General features: G+C 35.4%; 1 protein-coding gene across 1 annotated transcript in view; it reads right to left on the bottom strand.

Annotated features, from left to right (window-relative positions):
• Msh3 (mutS homolog 3) overlaps nucleotides 1–25,390 on the bottom strand; it is a 192,179-nt gene that overhangs the window by 101,475 nt on the left and 65,314 nt on the right. The window contains exons 9-12 of the mRNA XM_077800452.1: nucleotides 23,424–23,536; nucleotides 20,478–20,592; nucleotides 11,959–12,043; nucleotides 10,471–10,580 (exon numbers count right to left, since the gene is read on the bottom strand). Coding sequence (XP_077656578.1) covers nucleotides 10,471–10,580; nucleotides 11,959–12,043; nucleotides 20,478–20,592; nucleotides 23,424–23,536 — 423 coding nt within the window. The remainder of the gene's footprint in view (nucleotides 1–10,470; nucleotides 10,581–11,958; nucleotides 12,044–20,477; nucleotides 20,593–23,423; nucleotides 23,537–25,390) is intronic.

Raw genomic sequence — 25,390 nt, 5'->3', positions numbered from 1 at the left:
GGGATTAGAGGTATATGGTATCGGGCCTAGCTAATTTTTTTTTCTATTCTCATTTTTTAATACTCTTTTGTATTTCTTTTAACTTGGTAACTAGATATTTGTCTGAGGCACAATCAAAACTGCATTAAGTAAATTTCACAGCTTGGAAACTGCCAGACTACATAGACTCTGTAATCTGGAACTGTAAACCTGTGAGAGAGGACCTAGGGTTAAGAATTCTTGAAAACGATTCCCTGTGACATGACGAGACCAGCCAAAATACAAACCTCTGTCAGCTCTCTCTGAAATTATAGTGCTTTATGGTAATATGAGGTACTAAGTTTCCCTAACTTAAACAGACCCAAGTCCTTGTATTCTGTCTCCCACAAAGTAATTAAAACCCAATCCTGATTTTCAAGGTCTGCAAAGGCCAAGAGAGCAGCAGTGACAGCCAATTCACCATTTCCACTCCTTTCCTAGTCTGCTCCCTGAGTTCCTCCATTAATTTTTATATACAAGCTCAGCTATGTCCTAAAAGGAAACTCTTTATACTTCCAACATATTTAGTTACTTCTCATTAGGGAGGTTTTTATGTTACTGAGTTGACAGGAAATGAAGTTCTCCCATAGGAAGCACTCTGAGGGGAAGAATATTCTGAAAATCCCTAATAAAGGCATAAAGGTGGAGAAAGATAAAGCAGGAGAGCCAAGAAAATAATTTATCTCCTTCTCCATCTCTCCTGTATTCCTCCTCCTTAGCCCCAATGAAATTTGCCATTTCTTGTAAGCATTTGAGCTGTTCTAGATCTCACTGAGAATTCCAGTACTGTAGAAAAAAGCAGAGGGCAGCTCAAAGTTCCTAGTATGTGTGTCTCAATAAATGCTAGCTAATATATCTGTGTTGACAGGGAAGGCATTTGGGTTATAGCCCTAAGATTCATTTTTCCCCCCTTGGTAGAAGCTATTCCCCTTTCCACACTCATTCAGTTACAGAGCAAAGGACAAAGGCATGGGGTCAGCTCCAGTCAATCACAGTTCTCAGTTATGTGCCACTGTCATGCTCCCTTTCCATTTATGAGCAAGAATGCATCCCATCAGGCTGAGTAAACCACAGTCAGCATGGGGAACACTGTGATAGCAGACTCATGGAACATAGGAAACCACAAAGAATAAACAGAGCCTCTCAGAGTCGTTAATTTCAAATAGTTCCAGGGAGTTAAAAGTGGCATTTAGTTTTGCTGATATAAATTAAATGTTAAGTGGAAGGAAATATGTAACCTTCTATTACTTCATCATTTAGGTCAGGGTAATGAATTAGAAATACAACCATTAATACTCCAAACATATGGGATTACCAAAATAGGAGCCATTTAATTATTCAAAAGAAGTAGCTACCAGTAAATGTACTTAGTGCTTTAGAAATCACACCAAAAAAGTAGTCAAGGCGCTAATTCCTAATACAAACAATCTTCTAGTCCCTTAATTTTAATTATGTATGTGATTTAAGTGTCAGGAATTAACTTAGCATGTTTAATTCTCTTAAGCAGTTTTCTAAAAATAGAATTTGAAGTATAAAAGCATTCTTCATTTCCTCTAATTGTAGTATTGAGATATACAGTGTGTAACAGGTGTTTTCTTTTAGACATAAAAGCTTTCACTACTTGTACCTCCTTCTCCTCCCTGTAGATTATACTTTTCCAAAGTGGATAAAAAATTCCCTGAGAATAGAACTCCATCTTGTCACTGAGATTGAATAATATAAATTCAAAATAACTATCTTGTATTATTAAGAGAAAGCTCAGATAAGGGCACTGTGGATATTATGGCCCCAGTGATGTCACAGGGAGGAAAAGAATATATATGCCTATTTACTTTTTCTCTTTTCAAAACAAAAAACCTCTGGAGGGACACACAACAAAATAACAGGCCAGGGGGCCCAGGCAGATATGGGGCAGGTATGAGAGGCAAACACTGCATTATGTAATTTTTCACATCTTTAAAGCTTTCCAACTTTTGTGAAGTTTTAAAAATTTAAATAAGCTGATTTTTTTTAATTCTAAAAAAAAAATGTACTATCGAGTTGAAACAACAACAAAGGGGGAAAAGCCATTTGTCAACAGACTGCTGGGTGTTCACTAAACATTTCTTCTTCCTCCTTGACAAACAAGCTGATGACATTCGTCAGCCTCTTTTGCAGTGAAGTGTGACCATCAGAATGGATTGTAGCCAGTGAGGATGTGAGCAGAAGAGATATATGTCACTGCAAGACCTGGATCATACAAAAACAAAAACATATACCCTTCATTCCTTCTCCTTCTATTGGCTGGATGGCAGTGCCCAGGATGACCTTGGAAGCCGTATTTATGACAGCAGAGCTCCTGAAGTTTCTAAATACCTGTGTGATGAGAGTTCTACCCCACTCCCAATCTGGAAAGGTCCTGGATAGTTTATGTTTATGCAAAGAAAAAAATTAATTTTCACTCTACTGCGGTCTTTTTGTTAGAAGTTAGCCTCCCTAACCAATGTACTGCCTGTAGTGTTAACAAATATATTGAATACTTAGTTAATCAGAACATGAAGTTGATCTCTCTAAATTCCCAAGACTTAGTCAAGTCCAGAGCATTAAATTAAAAAAAGAAAGGCTGTGATCCATGCCTAACCCTACAAAGACACTAACTGTCACATCACTCTGAGAAGGGACCCACACAGAGACTCTATCTACTCTACCAGCATGGACAAAGGCATGGGGTCAGCTCCAGTCAATCACAGTTCTTCTTACATTCTGGACTATAGTAATAGGCAGAAGAAAACACAGACAAGTACCAGATTCAGGAAGAGAATGGGCCTAGACAGATCCAAGAGAACTACTTGAGCACCCAGCCTCTTTCCTGCTGTCACAGGAACCCTGTAGCTGGGTCATCTTGTGACTGTATCCCCATCCTCTAGATCAAAATGTAGTAGAGATCAAATGCCCTCAGGTCCAATATAGGCTTTCCACATAGATAAACAAAGGGACCTACTTATGATGCTAGTGAAGGTGCAGCAGCAGTGTCACTTAAAAAAAAAAATTGTGCATAGGGGTTGGTATTGTGGCTCAGTGGTAGAGCGCTTGTCTAGCATGTGCCAGGCACTGGGTTTGATCCTCGCCACCACATAAAAAATACGTAAATAAAATAAAGTTATGCTACGTGTGTTGGCACATGCCTGTAATCCCAGTGGCTCGGGAGGCTGAGGCACAAGAATCATGAGTTCAAAGTCATCTTCAGCAACTTAGCAAGGCCCTAAAACAATTTAGCAAGACCCAGTCTCTAAATTAAATATGAAAAAGGGCTGGGAATGTTGGTCAGTGGTCAAGTGTCCCTTGGTCCAATCCCCAGTAACCCCCCAAAAATGCATATGTATGTATTTTACATAAAATTATTTCTTAAAAGTAAAACATCATATAGTCATGTACCACATTACAATGTTTTAGTCAATGATGGACTGCATATATGATATTGGTTCCATAAGATTACAATGTAGCTGAAAAATTCCTATTGACATCATAGCTGTCCTAATGTCATAGTGTAGCACATTACTTATGTGTTTGTGGTGAAGCTGGTATCAACAAACCTAGTACACTGTGAGGGGTAAAAAGATAGAGTACATACAACTATGAACAGTATATAATACTTGATAATGAAAACAGTTATGTTACTGGTTTATGTATATATTATACCCTAATCATTATTTTAGAGTGTATTCCATCTACTTATTAAAAAAAAAAAGTTTACTATAAATCAGTACATGGCCTCTTCATACACCTTGTGCACACCCTGTCTCTTGATAGCAACACTTTCTCCTGTGCTTATCTTCATCTCATGTTGTTTTGTTCATCACAGTTCTGGAAGTAACAGAGCTATCCCAAATGGACAGCCACATGGCCCACGTGTGTAGTCAGGTCCATGTAAACAGGCTCTATGATGCCTGCACAATAACAAATCTGCCTAACCACACACTTCTCAGAACACACAGCAGCATTAAGTGATGCATGAGTGTGCATCACCCCACCTGCATCCCTGATGCCAGTTAACATACTTTCTACTTCTTGTTTTTATATTTTTATCATTTCTGTATGAAACCCTAATCAAAATAGAATATTACAATGTATTACAAAATTTAAATAAGTGATAATATTAATGTACTATATAATTGTTTTAGGTTCATTCATGTTGATATGTATAGATTTAGGTCTTTTTGTTTAACTATTATATGATATTACAATATATGGCCAGATAATTTACTTTCCATTCCTCCATTAATAAATATGCTGCTTCCAATTTTTTAGTATTACAAAGACCACACATATTTTCTTGACTATAAAAATTGATACTAGGATCAATAATAATCCTTTATATATATTGTCTCATCTGCTTTTCACAACTGGATGAAGTAGATGTCATAATTTCCATTTTACAGGTGAAGAAACTAAAGTATACAAATGAAGAAATCAGAACTCAAGCTGAAGTTTCTTTAGCTCTAAAAATAGGCTTTCAAATAGGCCTCTAAGTGCCTGGCTGGGTAATGTTGGACAATTAACCTAAGTCTCAGTTTCTTCATTTATAAAACAGAAAAAATAGATAGCTCTATTTTTAGATAGTTGAATATTGACTTAAAAATGCAGCACAGTGATAGATTAATTTCCCACCCTGCCATTTTCTTTCCACTCCCTTGATCCTTCTGAGCTTCTCCAAAAAAGAGATGTGCTCACAGAATGACAAATCTTGCCTCTTTCACCTCAGCTCTTCTCCCAATCTATCTTGGCTATTTTTCTTTCTTGAAATCTTAGTTATGAACCTCACTCCTTTCTCACTCCTAAAATCAATGTAACATTTTACATAAATATGTTTACCTGAAAAACTATAGTCCAGGATGTTTAACAAAGATGAGATGAGATGAAAAGATGATTTCTCAGATAACTGTACCATAGGCACAAAATTATAGAATGTTCCTAATTTACAAAATTCAATGGTTTTTGCAAACTCACTTTAGAAATTGAATAAATGTGCAAAATATTTAAATGACAGTCAAAACACTTCTTCCCATTTAAGACATGGGTACATTTAATCTACCTGTGCCAAAAGGTGACAAGATTTGAAGTGATAAACCTATTTGTTGTAGGTTTAATTGTGTACGTCCAAAAAAGGTAAGTTGAAATGCCAACCCCAGAACCTTATTTGAAAATAGAGTTATAGCAGATGTAATGAGTTAAGGTGAGGTCATATTGGAATGAGGTGGCCCCTAATCTGACTGTGTCCTTATTAACAGAATGCCATGTGAAGAGTCACGCACACAGGGAGAACACCATATGACCATGAAGGCAGAGATTAAGAAGAGGTATCAACAAACCGAGGAAAAGAAAAATCACAGTGCCCCCAAATGTTTCTAAGTAAATTTCAACCCAAATGTGTTTAGAGTTGTGAATTGAACCTTTTATATAATACTTAAAACCAGCTACATCTAAAGGCAGAACAAAGTACCTTCCTATCACCCAGTCTGCTCTCTTCCTCAGTTATGTGACTTTGTCTGAGTAACTTCTACCATAATACCACTACAGATGTGGAAAGAACACAAGATGCTGCCACACATTTCTTGCAGTGTTAAGTACAATGTTTCATACTTGGCTAAGCAATTATTTCAGTAAATAGGAATAAGTAGTTTTTATCAACTAATTTTATAGCACTAAAAGAATCATATAAAGGAAAACTGCCTCTTCTAAGAATTCTTTAAAATCAATTTTCTTAGAGAAATGTCTTCTCTTACAGAGAAAATAAGGTCTTTGGACTACTAAGATTTTCAAATAGACTCATTTGTTCATGATTATTGATTATCGACTATATTCAAAGCACTTTGAGACTCAGTTCCCAATGTAGTTTGTGTGCATGTTGTGGGCAGAGGGTAAAAAGGAGAACAAAAATCTAAAGGAGTTCATTTTCCACAGAGGGAGGAAGGAAAAGCAGACTTCACAAAGGAGCTGAGGGTCTTGAGAGAGTCACCAAACTCCTCAGTTTCAGCTCTGGAAATTCCAACATTCAGAGGACACACAGAGGATAAACAGAGAGCAGAGGAGATGCTGAGGAAGCAGCCAGCAAACTAGGAAAGAAAAAAAAAAATGGGTAGAAGTTTCTACTTTAAAAAAGAGAATCAACTGTGCCAAGTTCCTGAAATAAGTTATATCTCAGCATGTTGTAAGAACTGTAATTAGCAAGGAGGAACATAATCATATATATACTCTATTAAAGCCAGACTCAGAGAGTTAAGGATCATTTTTTCTCTCATGTGTGGAAGCTAAGGAGAAAAAAGGCAAAAAAGACAGATCAATAGGATAGTGAAAAAGAGTCAGAGGGAGGGAAGACGGGAGGGAAGGGGGGGTTGAGGAATAAAATTGATAAAATTACATTATGCAAATATGAGAACGTCATAAAAGGGGTGCGATATCACATATAATTATCATGCACCCATAAAAATTATTTTTAAAATGAATGAGGAGTACCGAGTGAAAATGGAGAAGGGCAAGACAAGAGGCATGGAAATGCTTAATTTCCTCAATAAACACTAAAGGCTTTATTTGAACTTCCTTTCATAAAACAGTGAATTTACAAAAAGGCAAAATAATTTAATATTACTTCTTAACAGGAATTCAGTACTTTCATTGTTGTTCAAATAATTCATCAACTGTAAGGGAAGGAACTGATTTCTCAGATTCTGATTTATGATTAATAGTCTACTGTTTTGGGTGTGAGTGTGCACGCATGTGTGTGGCACATGAACATACACATGTGTACATGCAAACATATAGCTACATTTCTAAGAAATCAATATCTCAGGACTGGCAATATAGCTCAGCGGTAAAGTGCTTGCTTAGCATGCACAAGGCTCTGGGTTCTATCCCCAGCATGTCAGAGAGTTGGGGCGGGGGGAGGAAAAGATAACAGTAAAAGAAAGAAAAAAACCAACTATCTTATTGAGGGAAATTCTGTTAGCAATCTGTTTTGCACAGTCAACTTGAACATTTCCTGTGATACCAATGTCCTAACAGATATGTGGGTCTGGAGTGCTGGAGAAAAGGGTGACAAAGTCATCAGCACATGAGTTTCAGGAGAAGTCATAGCCACAGACAAGGTCCTACATAGTGAGAAGTGAGAAGAGGCCCCAAGAGAGAACTCTGGAAAATGTCAACATGGGAGGAGCAGGTAGCAAAGGAGATACCATTTTTTTTTGTTTTTTTGTTTTTTTATTTTTTTTTTTATTGTTGGTCATTCAAAACATTGAGATACCATTTTTTTTTAATCAATATTTTTAATGTAGCATTATGCTACTGAATCTTGAATACTTTTTTGATTTGTTTTGTTTTTCCAGTAGTGGAGATCAAACCCAAGGCTCTGTACATAAAAGGAAGTGCTCTATCACTGAGTCACAAGGCCAGAACTTTGATCATTCTAAGATAATCCAATATGTTTTGGAAATAATTATTTTACCTAAAATATTATTTAAAAGACCCGTCCCATACATCACAGATGAGCCTGGGGTACAGACTCATTGAAAATCAATATTTACAGGCATAATTTGTATTTTGGGCTTTTCATTAAGCCAGTAAAGTACATAAAGCAAATATATAGAAAGGAAAGACAAGGCTGGGGCTGGGGCTCGTGGCAGGGCGCTTGCCTGGCACGTTGTGAGGCACTGGATTCGATCCTCACCACAACATAAAATAAAATGAAGGCATGTTGTCCAACGACAACTATAAAAAAAAATAAATAATAATTATTATTATTTAAAAGAAGACTGACAAAGCCATCACAACTCAAACAAGCAGAAAAACTCAGTTTAAAAATGAATTCAATATAATTGATTTAATTTTAAAAGGACTTAGGACAGACTAATAGCTAGCCAATGTGACATTTATTATAAGAAGTCAATAAACCACACTGGAGCCTCTTCTTGCCTAAAATTATCAGAATACATAAAAACTACCAACCATTACACATAAGAAAAATAAAAGGTTATTTGTAAATGCCAATACAATATCAGTAACATAGTCTCAATAATTTCAGTAAATTCAGTAGGTCTAATAGTCAATAAAGCAAAAAACATTTATACTTTCTAAAAGTCACTAGTAAAATTCTGTACCAAAGAAGCCATTTGATAGAATAAAAAGGTGGTGGGGTGGAAAATCTTCTGAAACTTGAACGCTTGGTCCCAGATTTATGAACTATGTTGTAGCCCTGAGAGCTAGAAGAGGCTAAAAATAAACAATCTTAAAGGACTTAAAGAGAATTCACAGATGACTGACAAACAATGGGATCTTGCAGAACTTTGGGAGATCTGCCTTATCTTGCTCAATTCCCTTGTCACCCATTATTTGTTCCATGATCTCACTCCAGAAGAAAACCAGACCTTTAACTAACATTTGGCTGTTGTCAGTGTCAAAGGCAAAATGCTTGCCTGGAGGAAGCACTGATGTGGATCAGCTCTGCACTTAGATTGGTGTTAAAGAGAGAGAGACGGAGGGAGAGAACAATAATAAAACTATAGCTGAGCCACTGTCTAAAGACTTGATGGTTTTTTTCTAGGCATCTGTTTGAAATAGGTTGCGAGAGCCATGAGGATTTAACTGGAATTATTGTATGTGTATTTTTGTTTTGTTTTTGCAATGCTGGGTAGTGAAAACAGGGTCCTGCACATGCTAGACAAGTGCTCTACCACCAAGCTATACCCTCAAGACCTTAAAGTTGATTTTAATGGATTGGGAGGATAAAAGTTTTAAAACCAAGATCTAGGGGAAAAAAAATTTTGGCAAATATAAGCATTAGGCCAGCATAAACTTCACACTTGAAAGCATCAGTGTTTATTGGCATATTTTCTCTCAGTCTTCCTCAGAAAATAGGATACCAGGGAATACAGGATTCAGTCCCCAAAGAGCAGACAAACATGGTCTACTTGAATTCATCTCAAAATTGTCATTTCATTTCATCAGAAAATTAAACTAAAGGAGATAATTCCACTTTTAGGGTTTCTTCTTTACTTTGTAAATTTCTGATGTCTTAAAGTCTTCATGAAAGGAAATCAAAGTGACTGAAGTGATTTGGTAATCTTCATCATCAATGTGTCTTAGAGCTTATTACCAACAACATCTGTTCTCCCTTATTGAAGATAGTGACCCTATCTTACTAATCCTCAAGTAAAATGGAGCTAATAATAGCATTTACTTAGTGAGGCTGTTGTGAGGTTTAAAAGACACATAAAGCCCCCCAGCAGAGTGCCTGGTATGAGATAAAGAGCTCAAAAACAGTGGTCAGGATTATTGTCTCATTTTATCCCTTACTGCAATCCAGTAAGGAGGAATTTTACCATTTCAAGGGTGAGAACACTGAGGCCTAGTGGGGTTGACTCAGCCAACAGGGCTGTTACACAGCCACACTGCTCACCAGCACACCATGCTTTGGTACAGCCACGTGGAGCAATGGCTAGTGTCCCTCAGCCTATAGAGTCAGTGATGGAATTTGATCTGGGCTTTCCCTCTACCACCTGTGAAACACTGAATAAGATAAGTGCTCTGGATCTGTTTCCTCATTTTAAGGACCTACCTCAGAGAGTGATTCTGAATATTAAATACATAATAAAGAGCTCAAGAAGAACATATATTCAGTAAGCATAAACTGGACTCTTGTCAAGTGTCAGCACTGTTGTAGGCTAGAGTTCCTACATTTATCTGTTTATGAGTCATATGGGGAACTTTTATAAATTCCAACTGCCCAGCCACAATGGAGACCAGTTAAATCACAATCTTTGAGGTTGGACACAGGCATCCGAAGCTTCCCACAATTCCAATGTGCAGACATACGTGAAAATCACTGTGTTTCAGGCACCTGACTCAAGTACCTTCCCTGAAGGAGTCCTGGTCTACTAATTCTTACTTTCCTAAAAGTCTCACCTGCTTTGGATTTCAGCAGAAAAGCCATCACTGCTTTAACTCAGGTCCTCAGCACCCCTCTACCAATTGCTAACTTAACCACCGCATCGTCAATTAGTTCCCTCCTATAAGCCAAGCACTGACCATGTCACCCCTATGCTCAGAATCACTGAATTAACTGGCTCTGGCTACCAACTCCTCACCATCACCTTCAAAGCCCTCCATAAAAGGCACAGTTAGTCCCTCTAGCCCTACTCCCCCTGCTCCTTTTGCTGGTGATAACCCAAACTAACTAGATAACTCACTGTCCCTTGACAACATACCCATTTTCAATCTGCAAGCAGGTTCATTCTTGAGGATACAGGAAAAAAATCTTCAAACTATTAGATAATTTATTGCCAGTTATAAAAGAAATTTTTCCCCAATTTAAAATTGTGTTCTCATAAGTTATGGTAACCCTGGATTTTTAAGGAGGCTAACAACTTTAATTTCACAATTTTATAATATCAGATTAAACACACAAAAAACAATTCCTTTTACCTTAACTTAAGAAGTGGCTGGGTCACCCACTTCTTTAAATTCCGTCTCCCAAATGAAGTTTTTGTATGGTCTAAAACCCAAAGTAAACTTCCTTTGGTCTTCATATCAGTCTAAGAAAGATCAGAAAACAATTTTTTTTAACTAGACAATTATACTTGTGCCAAATCATTAGTTGTTCATGTACCTTAATTATTCCATCTATTCCAATTTTAAATCTATACATGTCTGGCATAATGTGTGGCCATAAGAAATGTCCATTTGATGTTTGATGAATGAAAACATATACACATAGATATATACACACATTCGCACAAGATAAGTACTGATATTTATCACAGAAAAAAGAAAAATCTGGGTAGTTTTTGGTTAACTAAAAATTAGTTAATCAGAAGGCTCTGTGGAAAGGGAGGCCAAAGTTAAGTGGCAAAGCAAGCACCTTCTGCTTCTATAATGACTCAAGTCCTGACAATAGAAAGGATCCTAAAGGATATTGGGATTATAGGTGACTCCTGCCTCAGGAATTGGATTTCAGAACTGATTGGATTTGAATAGGGAAGATGTGGCAGGAAAAAAAGAAAGCTTGGAATGCTGGAGCTGTGCCTGCAGGACTGGGACAGGAGCACTTCTACAGCCAAGGAATGTCCTTCCATTCCTGCTATTTGTTTCCTATCATGGGCAGTATGCAGAGCTAATGAGACCTGCAAGGACTGATGTGCAGACCCTAGATAACTCAGTAACAATGATAAAATTATTAATGAGTAAAAACAAGTCTGGCTGGAGTACACTAGGACAGACTGCAAAAAGGAAGAAACTAGGTAATACTATGCAGACCCAAATATCAAGAGAATAAAAATCAGTATTTACTTATTGCAACAGTAATATGTATTTCTGGAGAGTTTTAAAAACCATGATTCAGATGATTCAGATTTTCTAATACTCAACCAAATGATTTGAAATTGTTACTTTGTTTGGAATTGGTTTTTATTTATCACTTTGTTACAACACTAATTTTACAATATAATGTCTCACCTTCCAGTGATAATTTAATAAATGAAAATAATAATTTTAAAGTCTGCATTATCTTCATAATTCACCAACAAAGGCCAAATAAACAATGATGAAAGTTTGTGATGTGAGATATGATGCATCCTATAGTCAAGCTGAATATCACAATGACTTGTTCTACATGCTGATAATACTGAACAGTGCAAACAGTTCAACAAAGAGTCAAAGGCATGTAGGAAAAAATATATTCAACCAGATGCCACAAAAATCTACTTCATATTAATTTTCAAAGCTGATACCTTCCCAAAGAAATATTTATATAGAATGAGGATACAAAAATCAACTATCAGATGACAAGCAGAGCAGGCAGTTGAATACACTATTGCTCATTTCCATCTGCACTCCTAAAAACAGACTGCTACCTTACTCTAAATGTTTCTTTCAAAACCATTTTGAGTCAACTAGCCTTTGTGTGTACCTGACCTGGTTCTGTAGGATTTCCAGATTCCTTAATGTTGTTCCATTAATTGTCATAAATTCCATTTCCCTTGACAGCTGTTTGAAATTCCTGTGAGAGAATGAAATAAAATGAGCCAACATATAAAGTGCGTACGAAACTTTAAAAACTAATTTAGGAACCAAAAACAATACAGTAACACTATGATAAAAATTAGCATTTTTATAGAAAATCAAACCAAAAGGAGCAAAATGAAGTTTTACTGGGACAGTGTCTGCTCCAAGAGGACAGCTGATCTAACATCAAAAGCAAGGACATGAAAGGAAAGCAATGGTAACAATATTTTGTTTTTGTTTTACATTTCCCCAGGAATAGAACTAAATATAGTCTTTTATCACTAGCAAAACATGTGGTGGTATCTTTAAGAAAAGCTATGCAATTAGCTAGAAAAATATGTCAAGATACTAAAACTGTTTCTTTATTCTTTAGCATGACCTCATCTTGATAAACACTTTAAAAGCCTGTACTCAATATCTGATAGGTACAACAAATGTTATTTACTCTATAATTAACAATACTCATTAAGGTTGCCAATGTTTATAAATATAAAACAGAAAGAATAGCAAAAGTTATTTCCTTAAGCTTAAAGAACTCTCGGTGCTCCTTATGTCCCCATAACTACCCAAAACTAAATTTAAAATTCAATAAATTTCAAATAGGCTTGAGAATGGAAATGCAACATAATAAATGTATGTACAATTCCAATTCATGTTAAGAAGTCTTAATCAATGTATTACAGCAATTCAATTTCCTTTATCAGTCAATCAGACATTTCTGCCAATAGCACTTAACAGACTTGATGGCTTATTTTTAAGGAGTAGAAAAATAATGGCAGTTCATTTAACTAAATAAGGAAAGCATTAGTGTTACGTTGTCAAACCTAACAGCGTTTCTCACGCTGAAAATGAGACTAAAGTAAGAATCTAGTTTCCGTAGCCAGTTATGGAATTGAGTCCTCATCTAGGAATCTATATAACCAAAAATCAAAGCTCAAAGAAACAGTATTCATAGAGAGATCCCTTTTCTTCTAGATGACTCCCCCAACCAAGGCCCACAGCCCTGGAAAAGAGAAACAACTTACTTCATGTTAGGAACGTTGCCTAGTTACTGAACACTGTTCTTTGGCAGTGTAATTTGTCTGCAACAGGTTTGATCTACTTTGCAAAGGATGATAACCTATTAATGATTTTCAAAGGGCAGCAATTCCAAAACTGATAGATGGCAGGTATGTGTGGCTTTTCTCTCTCTCTTATAGGAGTCAATTTAATTTGTTTTGAATTTCAGCAATTTATGTTGTATTTCTAACCTCCTTAATAAATCTAAGTTCCTTGGAGGCAAGGGTTATTTATTTATGTCTTACTCATCTTGTACAATCACCTAGCAGACTATAGATGCCCAGCAAATGTCTGCCACTTTCCTAGGAGGAAGCCAGTTTTGGTTTGTTTTTTTTTTCCTTCCCTTTGAGCAGTAAACCCTCAAAAATGACTGAAGTAAAATAAAATATAATTTACAGGCAAAAACAATTAGGCAGTGAAATTAGGGAAGCTGAAAGATGTTCACACAAATCTCTAGCTAAAGATCTAAACTGGAAGGGCTGACAGCCTAGACTCCGAATTGGTATCTAACCAGATACTCTTGTATGTAGATATGAACCCTTTATCCATAGTTAATTCAACTAACTATGGCCTGGGGATAAGGAGTTAACATGTGAATGCCCTAATCCAACACAGACCTTAAGAAGGATGCTTATTTGGTGTCCTAAGTCATTTGCGGCTGCTATTAACAAAACACCTTAGACTGAGTAATTTATAAACAAAAGAAATTTGTTGCTCACAGTTCTGGAGGCTGGAAGTCCATGACCAGGGAGTTGGCACAGTTAGTCTGGTGAGGGCCTATTCCTCACAGATGCCCACCTTATATGGTGATCGGGACAAACAGACTTGCTCAAACCTCTTTTATAAGTGTACTACATGACCTAACCACATCCTAAAGGTTCTACTTTTCAATACTACTAAACTGGTGATTAGGCTTCAACCTAACGTTAATTTTGGGAGGGAAATGAACATTCAGACCTTAGCAGATAAAATGAAAGAAAAACTAACCCAGAAGCCTTAATCCAGCATCTCTGCTAGCTCTCTTTATCTCAGAGGTGTAAGAAATCTTTCTTCACTGGTGAAATAAATGGCATACAAATGTGTAAACCATTAACTGAAACACCACTTAATTGCCCACACCTTCACATGGACAGAATTTGATAAACCAGAAAAACCAACAACCCATCCCTAGGGATGATGTTTTAGGTTTATGGTTCTGAAAACATCCTCCATTCCTTCCAAAATCTCAACTGACCCTAACTAAAAGTGAACTCCTGCTCCTATTATGTGTCATGTATGTCTGAAGTGAACTGCTGAAGCAAGGCACTGCCAGGATACCAAAAAGAGAATTTTCTGAACCAGAGAAGATTTTACATGCCTATTTTAGTGTTCACTTGCCAAAATGTCCCTATACATGTGACAAAATTTGGTTTGGACCAACATACTGCCTGGTATAAGGGAATGGGGAAGGAAGCTTAGAACTCTCATCTACAAACAATTACTGAAGACTTTCAATATCTATAGTATCAAAAAGAAATCAGTAACTATGACCAAAGCAAATTGGCTTAGGTTAGCTCATAATCCTGGATCTTTACAAAGACAGTTTCTTTTCATTAACAATATTAATGTGTTATATCAATCAGGGTTTTATCTGGCTAGTTGGCCTTGGGTTGCTTTGTTGTCATTCATTTTCTTTTTGTCCTAACTGAACAAGTACTCACATTTCAAATTAGATGCAGTGAGAAACTATTTCCTTAAACTGACATCTGTGCCGATTTTAAGAAAAGAAATCAACCACTGTTTGATCTGAAATTAACTTAATACTGATTCCTGTGGAACAGTAATTATCAAGCAGCTACAAAGAATAACCATGCTTTTGGAGCTTCAATATATTTAATCGATAATATTTTGGACTTGGACTCTTCCCTCCAAATACAATAGAAATTTCCTTCTGTCAGTTCTGATTTCCATGAGAAATTCTATATATTTTTGAACTATGTGCCAGCACTGTCGGTATTCAACAGTATATGATCAATGACCTAAAATATTCAAGCAATTCTAAAATATTTATAATTGTGGAAGAAGCCAAATTTTAGGTGCTGTGAAATGAACCTTATAAATAATGCCTGAATGAAATTCACACTGTGTAAATCTGAAAAGAAATCTTATAAGTAACATGGGAAAATACTTCATTAGTATTTCAGACACCAAAAACACAAAGGATGCTTTTCTTTTTTTTAAATATTTTTTTAGTTGTAGTTGGACACAATACCTTTATTTTGTTTATTTTTATGTGGTGCTAAGGACCAAACCCAGCGTCCCACACGCACTAGGCAAGTAAGTGCTCTACTGCTGAACCACAACCCCAACCCCAGATGCTTTTCTTTCTCAAATTGTACATGGGAGGAAAATGTCCTTGCCAAAAGCTTACCAGGGAAATTAAAGATTCTCTATCACTCTTAATCTACTTTTTTGGGAAAACATACAACAAACAAAACCTCCAAAAGCTAATCTTTCTAATTTTGACAAAGGTAGTAAAGGAGCAGACCTTATCTGAAAGATCCATCATTTAAATATCATATAAAAATAGAAATAAAGACCAAAAAAATCCACCTCGTCACATATAGAATCTACAGCAGAAGATAGTTCTATATATGGTTTTCAGAGCTCATAAGTTCATCATCTGTCTTTTGGGCAGTTGACAAGTTATACACTGCATTATATGACAAAACTACAGTCTTACAGTATTTGCACTTCTAATTAAATGAATGACACCATTCCTAAATGCTGACAATAAATACATTAGAGAGGGAAATAAGTAAGGTATATGTTCAGTCCCCAAGAACCCTGCCAGGCTCAATGATTTGCTGTGAAGATACACAACTCAACATAAAATTGTACTAATAGCTATGATTTATTAATGTGAAGAGCACAAAGCAAATTCAGACAAGGGACAAAGTACATGAGGCAAAGTAAGGAGGCAAATGGGTACAAGCTTCCAAGAGTCCTGTACTGGTGGGGTCACACAAGATGCAGGGGGTGATATTCTTTTCCCACTGAATTATCTTAACACCCTTGCCAGTAATCAGTTGACTACAAGTGCATAGACTTATTTCTGGACTCGCAATTCTCCTTTGTAGTAAGTTTTGAAATAAGAGTTTGGGTCCTCTACCTCTGTTCTTTCAAAACTGTTAGAATTATTCTGAGTACTTAAATTTTCATATGAATTTTCAGATGGGCTTGTCAATTTCTGCAAAGAAACCAGATGGAATTTCATAGACTGCAGTGAATTGATAAGATATAATATTCCCCAAATTGATCTAACAATATTAAGTCTTCTCACCCATGAACTTGGGATTCCTTTCCATTTATTTAGTTCTTCTTTAACTTCTTGCAACAATGTCTTATAGTTTTCAGAATATAGGTTTTGTACTTCTTTTATTAAATTCATCTTAATTCTTTTCTAGGCTATTGTAAATGAATCTTAATTTTTATTTTTGTATTCTTACTTACAAGTATGTAAAAATACAGTATAGTTTACTATTTATTTCACATCCTGCAGTGAATTCATATGTTATATATCTCTAATGGTTGTTTGGCATCTTTAGGACTTTTTACACACAAGTTCATGTTTACTTCTCCTTTCCCAATCTGGATACCTTTTACTTCATTTCTTGCCTGGTACTCCAAGACAGAATATCCAGTAAAATGCTGATCAGAAGTGGTAAGAAAGACATCCTCATCATGTTCCTAATCTTAGAGGAAAAGCATTCATAATTTCATCAATAAGTATAATGTTAGCTATGAGGGTTTTATAAATATGTTTTTTCAGGTCAAGGAAATTCCTTTGGTTTCAGGTTTTTTAATATGAAAAATATTTTTGGCATTTTGCCAAAAGCTTCTCCTCACTATTGAAATGACTGTATAGGTTTTGTCTTTTATTCTACTGACAAAGCATATTACAAGAATTGGGTTTGGGATTTGTAAACCAAATTTATATTCCCAAATCCTTTTTATATATCACTGAATTCCATTTGCATGTATTTTGATGAAGATTTTTGTGCTTTATTCTTAAGAAATGTTGGTCTGTAGTTTCTTTACTTGTGTTGTCTTTGGTTTTTGAGTGATATTTAAGGCAAAATAATCCTCTTTTATAGTGGCAGGTCTTATGATTTTAGGATGATTAACAGCATCACTGGACTATATCCATTAGATGTCATTAAAGTAGCTTATATATTAAATCTACTTTCACTAATGAAAGTATTCACCATATATTATTCTGTGATCATAAGAAGTTTTCTAATAAAAGAGTTTGACAGTTCATCTTGGATGGATTTTCTTATTCTTTCCTAAAAATTTCCAGAGCCTCCTTGAAGTTCTGACTAAACCAATCTTAATAAAAGTCATCCAAAATGACAAAAAAAAAAATCATTTCCAACAAGAAATAAGCCAATTCCTTTGAATTTCATAAGTTTAGGAATCAGATTAGTACTGTCACAATAACTACATCAGCCTTCTATTACTATGAAAAAAAAACATAAGATAATAAACTTATAAGGAAGAAAGGTTTATTTTGGCTCACAGTTTAAGGGGTTTCAGTCTATGGTCACTTGGATTCATTGCCTTTGGGTGAGAACATCATGGCAAGGAATACATGACAGAGGAAGCTGCTCACTGCACAGGGTCCCAGAAGCAAAGAGACAGAGAGGGAGAGGCCAAGGGTATGCCCAGTATTCCCTTCAAGGGCACAACCTGATGAACTTCCTCCCACATCTGAAAGGTCCTACCATCTCCCGACAGCACCATGGGCAAGGGACCAAGCCTTTAACACATGAACCTTTGAGGGACATTCAACATCCAAACTGTAGCAATAACTAATATTCCTCATATGTTATTTATTCTATTATACTATTTTGCTCTGGAACAAACCTACCTAAAATCTCAAAACAATTTTTAAACCTAAAAATTTGTCTTTTTAAATAAACCCTCACTTTACCTATTCTCAGGAACAATTCCTGACATGATGCATTTTCTCAAACTACCTTAAATTCCACTGTAAAGGCACAAGATCTTTAAATAAATGCATATTAAGATTTTCATGATATATGCTGCAATTTTCATGAAAGCATTTACCAAAAAAAGAAACTCAAGTTAAATTTATTTTTCCCCTAATAACACTGCTATTGAACCAAAAGTTGAAAAGTTCAGCAGCATAATATGTGATTATAAAGTAATACAACTGAATTTCATACACAAGGAGAATATTTACTTTCCCAAAGTAATCACTGTAAGAATTTCTTCTTTTTCCAAAATATAAGTATTGATGAATTACATTTTTGGAATTATCTTCAGAGTAAAATTACATGTCACCTATAAAACGTAATCACCTTTAAACAAAACAACAGTACCAGTTTGGTTACCATCTTTATTCATTTTAATCTTGAATTCTAATTCCAATGACATTTTGCAATTTACAATCAAGTCTACTCTCCAGGATAAGGAATTCCTTCCTTTTTTCATTAATTCTACACTTACTGATTACCTACAAGGTTCTGGAAATATACACAAAGTGGGGATCTTTCACTCTGGAGCATTTCATGTCTTTTTTGACTCTGGCTTATGGAATTATCCAGCAGGTAGACATATAGCCACTAGCAGAGCCAGTTTCCTGATCATCCTACAACAAACACCACCACCAAACATGTGTGGAGAGAACTTCATTTTCACCCAATTTAATCAAGAGATTTGCCTTCAGGTCATTTAAAAATAAGCTTTATAAATTTCAGTACACACAGACATATTAGATTTTATTAATATTTAGTGATATCTTTACTTTTTAAATATAAGATGATACAATCTTTCAGGCCCAAATTCAACTACTTCTAAACACATCAGAGCTTAATTTAAAAATAACAAAGTTGGTTTCTTTATTCCAGTGGTAATACTTTTTTGTCTGGTGATGTTGGGACAGAAACGCAAATCGTAACAGGCAAGCTAGGTCACTAATTTGACTTGACTTACTTAGAGGCTTTCTACCAAGAACATATCAAATGGTAGGTGGCTTATCACCTATTCTTTAAGGATCCAACACAATCAGCCATACAGATGGATTTTTTAAAAATGTTTTTAAAGCTCAAAGTTGAATCTAATGACATAAAATATAAGGCTGATACTTTTTTTAATAAAATATTTTAGCCACATTAAAATGTGTATAGGTTAATAGAACACTTAGGTTAAAAACAAATTCATAAGAACTCCACTATGCATTTCTCCTGCCAGCCATTGTCATTTTCCTTCCTTCTCACTGTAGGAAACCACTCTTCTCAATTTGTTGTTCATGTCCATACATGTCTTTATACCTTCCCTAAATATGTCTGTGTTCTGTTTTAGATGTTTCTAATTTCATATAATGTATGGGCTGTGTGCTTCAGCAACTTGATTTTGGCTCAGTATACTGCTAATGAAAATTTTAATATTGATCATGTGGTTCAATCATTTTCATTGCTGTGTAAAATTACATTTCGTAAATGTGACACAATAAATCAAATTTCCTATTGGTGGCCATTTTTGTTTGTAAACAGGACAAAACTTTTCCAGATAAGTGATAATCTGATATTAAACACCACTTAGGAAAACACACAGCAAAGACATCATGATATTCCAAGGGTACCTGCCTTTTTTTCCACTCTCCCCATCAACCTCTGATTAAGCTAGTATTTGTCCAAAACGTCAATTGTCAGCTTTGGAATTTCTGAAACTTACAAAGCTAACTGCTCTTGTAAAACACTGTCTGTGTTAGCAGTTGACCCTTTTATCTTCAACTTTATGGTCTATAAAATAAGAACTGAAACCAAGAATTAGAAGAGTGGTGATTTTTATGCGTGCCTTTTAATATTTTCTTAATATAGTTAGCATGAACTGTATTAACACAGTTTTATAGGTAAAAATATATCAAATAGCTATCATGAATATAATGACAGAATTCTATCAATATTTTTGCATGTGTGTAGGGGGAAAGGTGCTAGGCACTGAACCCTTGTGCATGCTAGGCCCTAACTCTGAGCTACATCTCCAGTTCTTTTTATTTTGAGAAAGGATCTCACTAAATTGCCCAGGCTGATCTTGAACTTATGATCCTCCTGCCTCAACCTCCCAAGTAGCTAGGATTATAGGAGTGCCACACCACACCCAGCCTAACAGTATTTTTATTAATATTTGTTATTATTCTTCAACAACAATACCAAGCAGTTCATCCTTGTACTCTAGTACGATATTCTGTCAGTAGCAGGTAAAATTCTTGAGTATATTTACCAAATTCTATTTATAAAATGTCTTTAATATGATCCCAACTTTCTTTCTTTCTTTTATTTGACTTTTGAGAAAGTACTTACTCAGGTGTAGAGAGCATTTTTTCCAAGTTAAATTCTTTGAGATATCTTATGATGGCAGCCAAAGAGCAAATCACAGGCTTATCCAAGTTAATGATGCCAGAAAACCTTTGAGAATCTAAACAACACAATATATAACCTCATTAACATTGTTACTACTATTAAAAATAAATTTTAAGTTATATAAAATTTGTTTTATAGTTATTGAAATCATCATTTAGACAGTATCTTTTCAACTTGCCCTCTGGAAAAATGTGATTACAAAAACTATGGCATGGAAACAAGGGCATTTTTCTTCTTTTTTTTCCTTCCTTCTTCTTTCTCGCTTTCTTTCTTTTTTGTAGCTGCAGATGGACAGAATGCTTTGATTTGTTTATTTTTATTTGGTGCTAAGGATCAAACCCAATGCCTCACATATGCTAGGCAAGCTCTCTGCCACTGAGCTGCAGCCCCAGCCCAAAAAGGGCATTTTCTAATGGTGGAATGAATCTTTTGTTGGAGAACAGATCATTTTTTCAAAATGTAAAATGTTCAACTCTCTGGATCAGAAATATCCCAAGATGTGTATACAAAGAGTGGGGGAGGGGGGGACTAGAGACCAGCTAAATAAACATCCATAGGGGTAAGAGTTGAATAAATTTTGGTAAATCCAAATTACTATGTACCTATTAAAAGGAATGACTTACAGCTATTTGAACAGATACAGAAGGCTATCCAAAACATATTGCTAAGGGTAGGTTGTATGATCATCCTAATCTCTCACTACAAATATTACACAAGCTTCTTTTCTAGTCTCTTTGCTTCATCTTGTACCCTGCAAGTAGTCAATATGGCCACTGAAGGAATTTTTTTTTAAATGTGCTTCAGATCATTAGACTACCTCTTAAAATCCTCCAACATCCCCCTACTCACTGACAATAGAAGTCCAGTGACCTCCAAAGCCCTCTGGGACCTGCTCTCTAACTCCTTCCTACTGCTCAGCTCACTTCCTAATACTCTCCCCCTCAGATACTGTTTCAGTGTACAGACTCCTTGCTATTCCTTAAACATGTCAGGTACCCTTTGTACTTACTGTTACTGTTCCTTCACACAGCTTCTCCCTTAACTTCTTCTTTGTTCATCTTTTTCAAGTACCATCTTCTCAGGGAGACCCTCCTTTAGCAGTCAATTTAAAATTTCAACACCCTTCCATGCCTCGTTTTCTTTTTAGAATGTGTCACCTTCTGACACACTAACTTAAACTATGAATGTGTACGTATATACAGGTAGATTTACTCATACAACAATTCTTAAGCCAAATTGTTAAGGATTACCCTTCAGTCACATAAGTGGCAAGGGCAGGGGACAAGATTGAGGGCATAAACTTCTACTTTTTTCTTTTTCTATTTCTTTTCATGGAGATGGAACCCAAGGACTTATACATGCTATGCAAGTGTTCTGCCATTGAGTTCCATCTCCAGCTCTACGTTTTCCTTTATAAACAACTGTTTGACTTTTGGCAATAAGCATTTTTTAAATGTTTATTAAGGAAATTTTAAAAGAATTTACCTTTTTAAATTTAAACTTTAAACTGAATTTTTTAAATTTTTAAAGAAAAATTTAAAAATTATTCCAAATATTTTCTACAAAATTTTGTATTACTATATATAATATCTTATTATTTTTAATGATAGCTGTTTACAAAACCAAGGTATAAACAGAGAGCTAACAACACTCTTTTGCCTTCTACTGAAAGCTGATTTTCTTGTAACTTTCTAGCTTTGCTCCCCTAGAAACCTGATAAGAAGGAGTGCCAGTGCACTATGAGGTAGCATTAACTTGAAATTATTGAGTTACATCTAGCCTGGGAAGAATTATAAATACTCAACTCCAGAGTACTGATCTTTCCTGAGTACAATGACTTTTATAACCTATGTCCTTTGCAGAGACTCCAGCAAGAGAAGGAGACACCTGGATAGTATGGCGCTTTAAGTCAGGATGGCTCTTGTGCCCACCAGATATGAGTCTCCTTGTGAAGGAAGAGAACTTAAGCTCCCAATGGCACGATGGACTATTGCAAAGACTACTGTGAGTAGGAATCCCACCAAGAGGAATACATATTCCATAAGCAGGCTGTTTTCTTGCCCATGTCCTTCAAGTGAATCTGATGCCTAGAGTGGATTATGGTATCCTTGATGATACTGCATCCTGATGTTGGAAGACGGATACAACCTGAGACACCTGATTCAATTTGGCCAAAACATGAGATTATAAGGGATACACTAACACACATTAATGGTCCAAGTGGAAGGAAATGCTAACACAACACTGCAGCTTAAGTGGGGGTTAGGAGTAAGAGCTGACGATGAAAGCTCCACAACTTGGGACAAGAGTAAGTCTTGCCAGTATGGGGTCCAGTGAGGACTGGAGAAAGGCCAAATCTATGCCAAGGAAGAATGTGTATTCACCTTGCCATCCATAAAATGGCCCCTAACATAACTGAACTGGCAGGACTAAAGGGTACAGACAAAATTAAACACTAATGACAGAGGAGATGTGAATTAGACAAGTAATGGTTACCTAACATATTTAGACCCTGTCACTAGTGTATTTTAATTCTAGCAACCAATCTTTGAAAACACTAGCCTACATGAGAATATTTATCTAAACATTTTGTACAATTGTAGGATAATAATAGGCCATCTTTAAAGATGAGTGAAAAGAAAAGTTGGTCACCAACTCCCTTTACTCCAATTAATCTGCAAGTAACTAAATGGTTACAACTGATGAGGGAAATGCTACAGTGGTGTTCTTCATGAGCTCAAGTAAAGGAGCTCTTCCCTCAGCTGCTCCCTCTATTTCTGGTCATTACCTAGCTGTCATTAAATTGAAGGTCATACTCACATCTTTATCCAAAGCTCAAATCAGTACAATTTGAGGACACATTGCTTAAATGTATAAAATATTTACCTTTGATGTCATCTACAACTTTTGAATAAAATTCCGTAACCGCCTGGAAAGCATGGCTGTATTCAAAATAAACTTTATCCATTCTTTCTACTCGAATTCTGTCATCCCGCATGCTGAAAGGAAAAAATGAAAATTTCAAAGAAGTATCCATTAGCAAGGGTATCTCTGGTTTACATTTTGCTAATCTCTATCTGTATTAAGACCTTGGCGTGGCCACCCCTGAAAAATGAAATAGATTCATTCCTTATTCACCTCCACACTGAAGACAGAAAGGGAGAAAGAATAAGATCTAAAGTTTCCCTGTGAAAGTCCCCATTTCATAAAAATGACTTAATTATTACTTTTTATCTACTCTTATTTTTTTATCACCTAATACACTATGTGAGATATAATGACTTTATATCTGTTATTATCAAAAAGAAGAACTAGCTGAAATTAGGATGAGTTGTGTTAATAAGTATGAAGGGAAAAAACTGAAAAGCACTTTAATTTGATTACATTATTTGTTTAGAGTCTCTAGCAACAGAACATAGCACTGACTAATGCAGTCTTTGAAGGGTATCTCTGGTTTACATTTTGCTAAGTCCATTTTTACCACAGCTCCAGTCAAATATAATAAATTCCCATCAAGTTAACTCTCAATCTTTTAATAACTTGGTTCTATGTTTTTAAAAACATAAACAAAAATTTGAACACGAGCATTTAAAAAAAAAAATCACACTATCCATGCTGCGCTGTGCTTTTTCAGTTTCTATTTTTCTTGATTCCAAATTCCCTCCTCTTTCTCTTCTCCTTTTTTCTCACCTCACTCCCACAGCTGTTATCAGATGTTTACACAGTCTGTTTACACAGACTACAATGAAGTCTTCCAAATTTTTCCTGTTCATATGAACAGATACAGAAATAAATCATACACTTACATATCATACATGTCATATATCTTCTAAGAACGAGATGCCTTTATACACCCTTTTCTGAAACTTCTTTTCTTTGCTAAGCAATAAGTCACCTATAAGGTGACTTATCTACAACTTATTCTTTTGAATGGTCAGAAAATATTTCATAGTACATAAATGCCATTATTTATTCAACCATTTTTTTGTTTGATAGTCATTTGGTGTTAAGTTTGTCATGTTACTTGAAAACATTTTTATTTAAAAATAATAAAATATTCAATACAGCTACAGCCTCACATCTCTTTCTCTAACCATATTCATCTATCATTTTCACAAGCAGCGCTATCTTGAATTTGATGTACACTTTTACACTTTACAACATATTATATTATTTCATGTCTTCAATTTTATGAGTGGTACTTTATTATAACTATGCAACTTGATTTTGCACTCAATGTTTCATTTCTATAATTTATACATAAAGACTGGCATATATTTTTAAAATATTTTATTTTAAATACTCCTAAGTTGGGGAGCTAAAGCAGTAGGATCACCTGAGACTAGTCTAGACAACACAACAAGACCCAACTCTAAAATAACAACAATAAATAACTCTAAGTATTCCAATATTTCTTACATTTTCTAGTAAAACAATATTTGATTTTTAAATTTAATTTACTTGAATTTATTTTTGCAGATGTTGTGCAGTTAGAAATACAATTTGATTTTCCATATGATTACTTTATGATCAAAGCACCACTAATACAACATTACATCTTTCCCTACTGATTTATGATGCTACCTCTACTGTATCTCATATTACTCTCTAGGGTGGCCTGTTTCTGGCTTCTAGATCCTGTTCTGCTAATCTTTTTATCCATCTCTATATCAGTACCACAGTGTCTCCATATCCATGGCTTGGTATCAGTATCTGAGATATGTGCTACAACTTTCTCCATGAAGGTTTTACACATCTCTGACATTTATTATATTCAATAAATATAATACTTTTATTCTGCTCACTCCTAATATATACACATTTCTCTATTGTCTTTGCTTGAAACAAACCCT

Source organism: Urocitellus parryii, chromosome 1 (assembly GCF_045843805.1).
Source record: "Urocitellus parryii isolate mUroPar1 chromosome 1, mUroPar1.hap1, whole genome shotgun sequence".
Classification (NCBI taxonomy): domain Eukaryota; kingdom Metazoa; phylum Chordata; class Mammalia; order Rodentia; family Sciuridae; genus Urocitellus; species Urocitellus parryii.
Note: the sequence above shows the minus strand (reverse complement) of the source record. Positions and strands in the feature narration are given on the sequence as shown.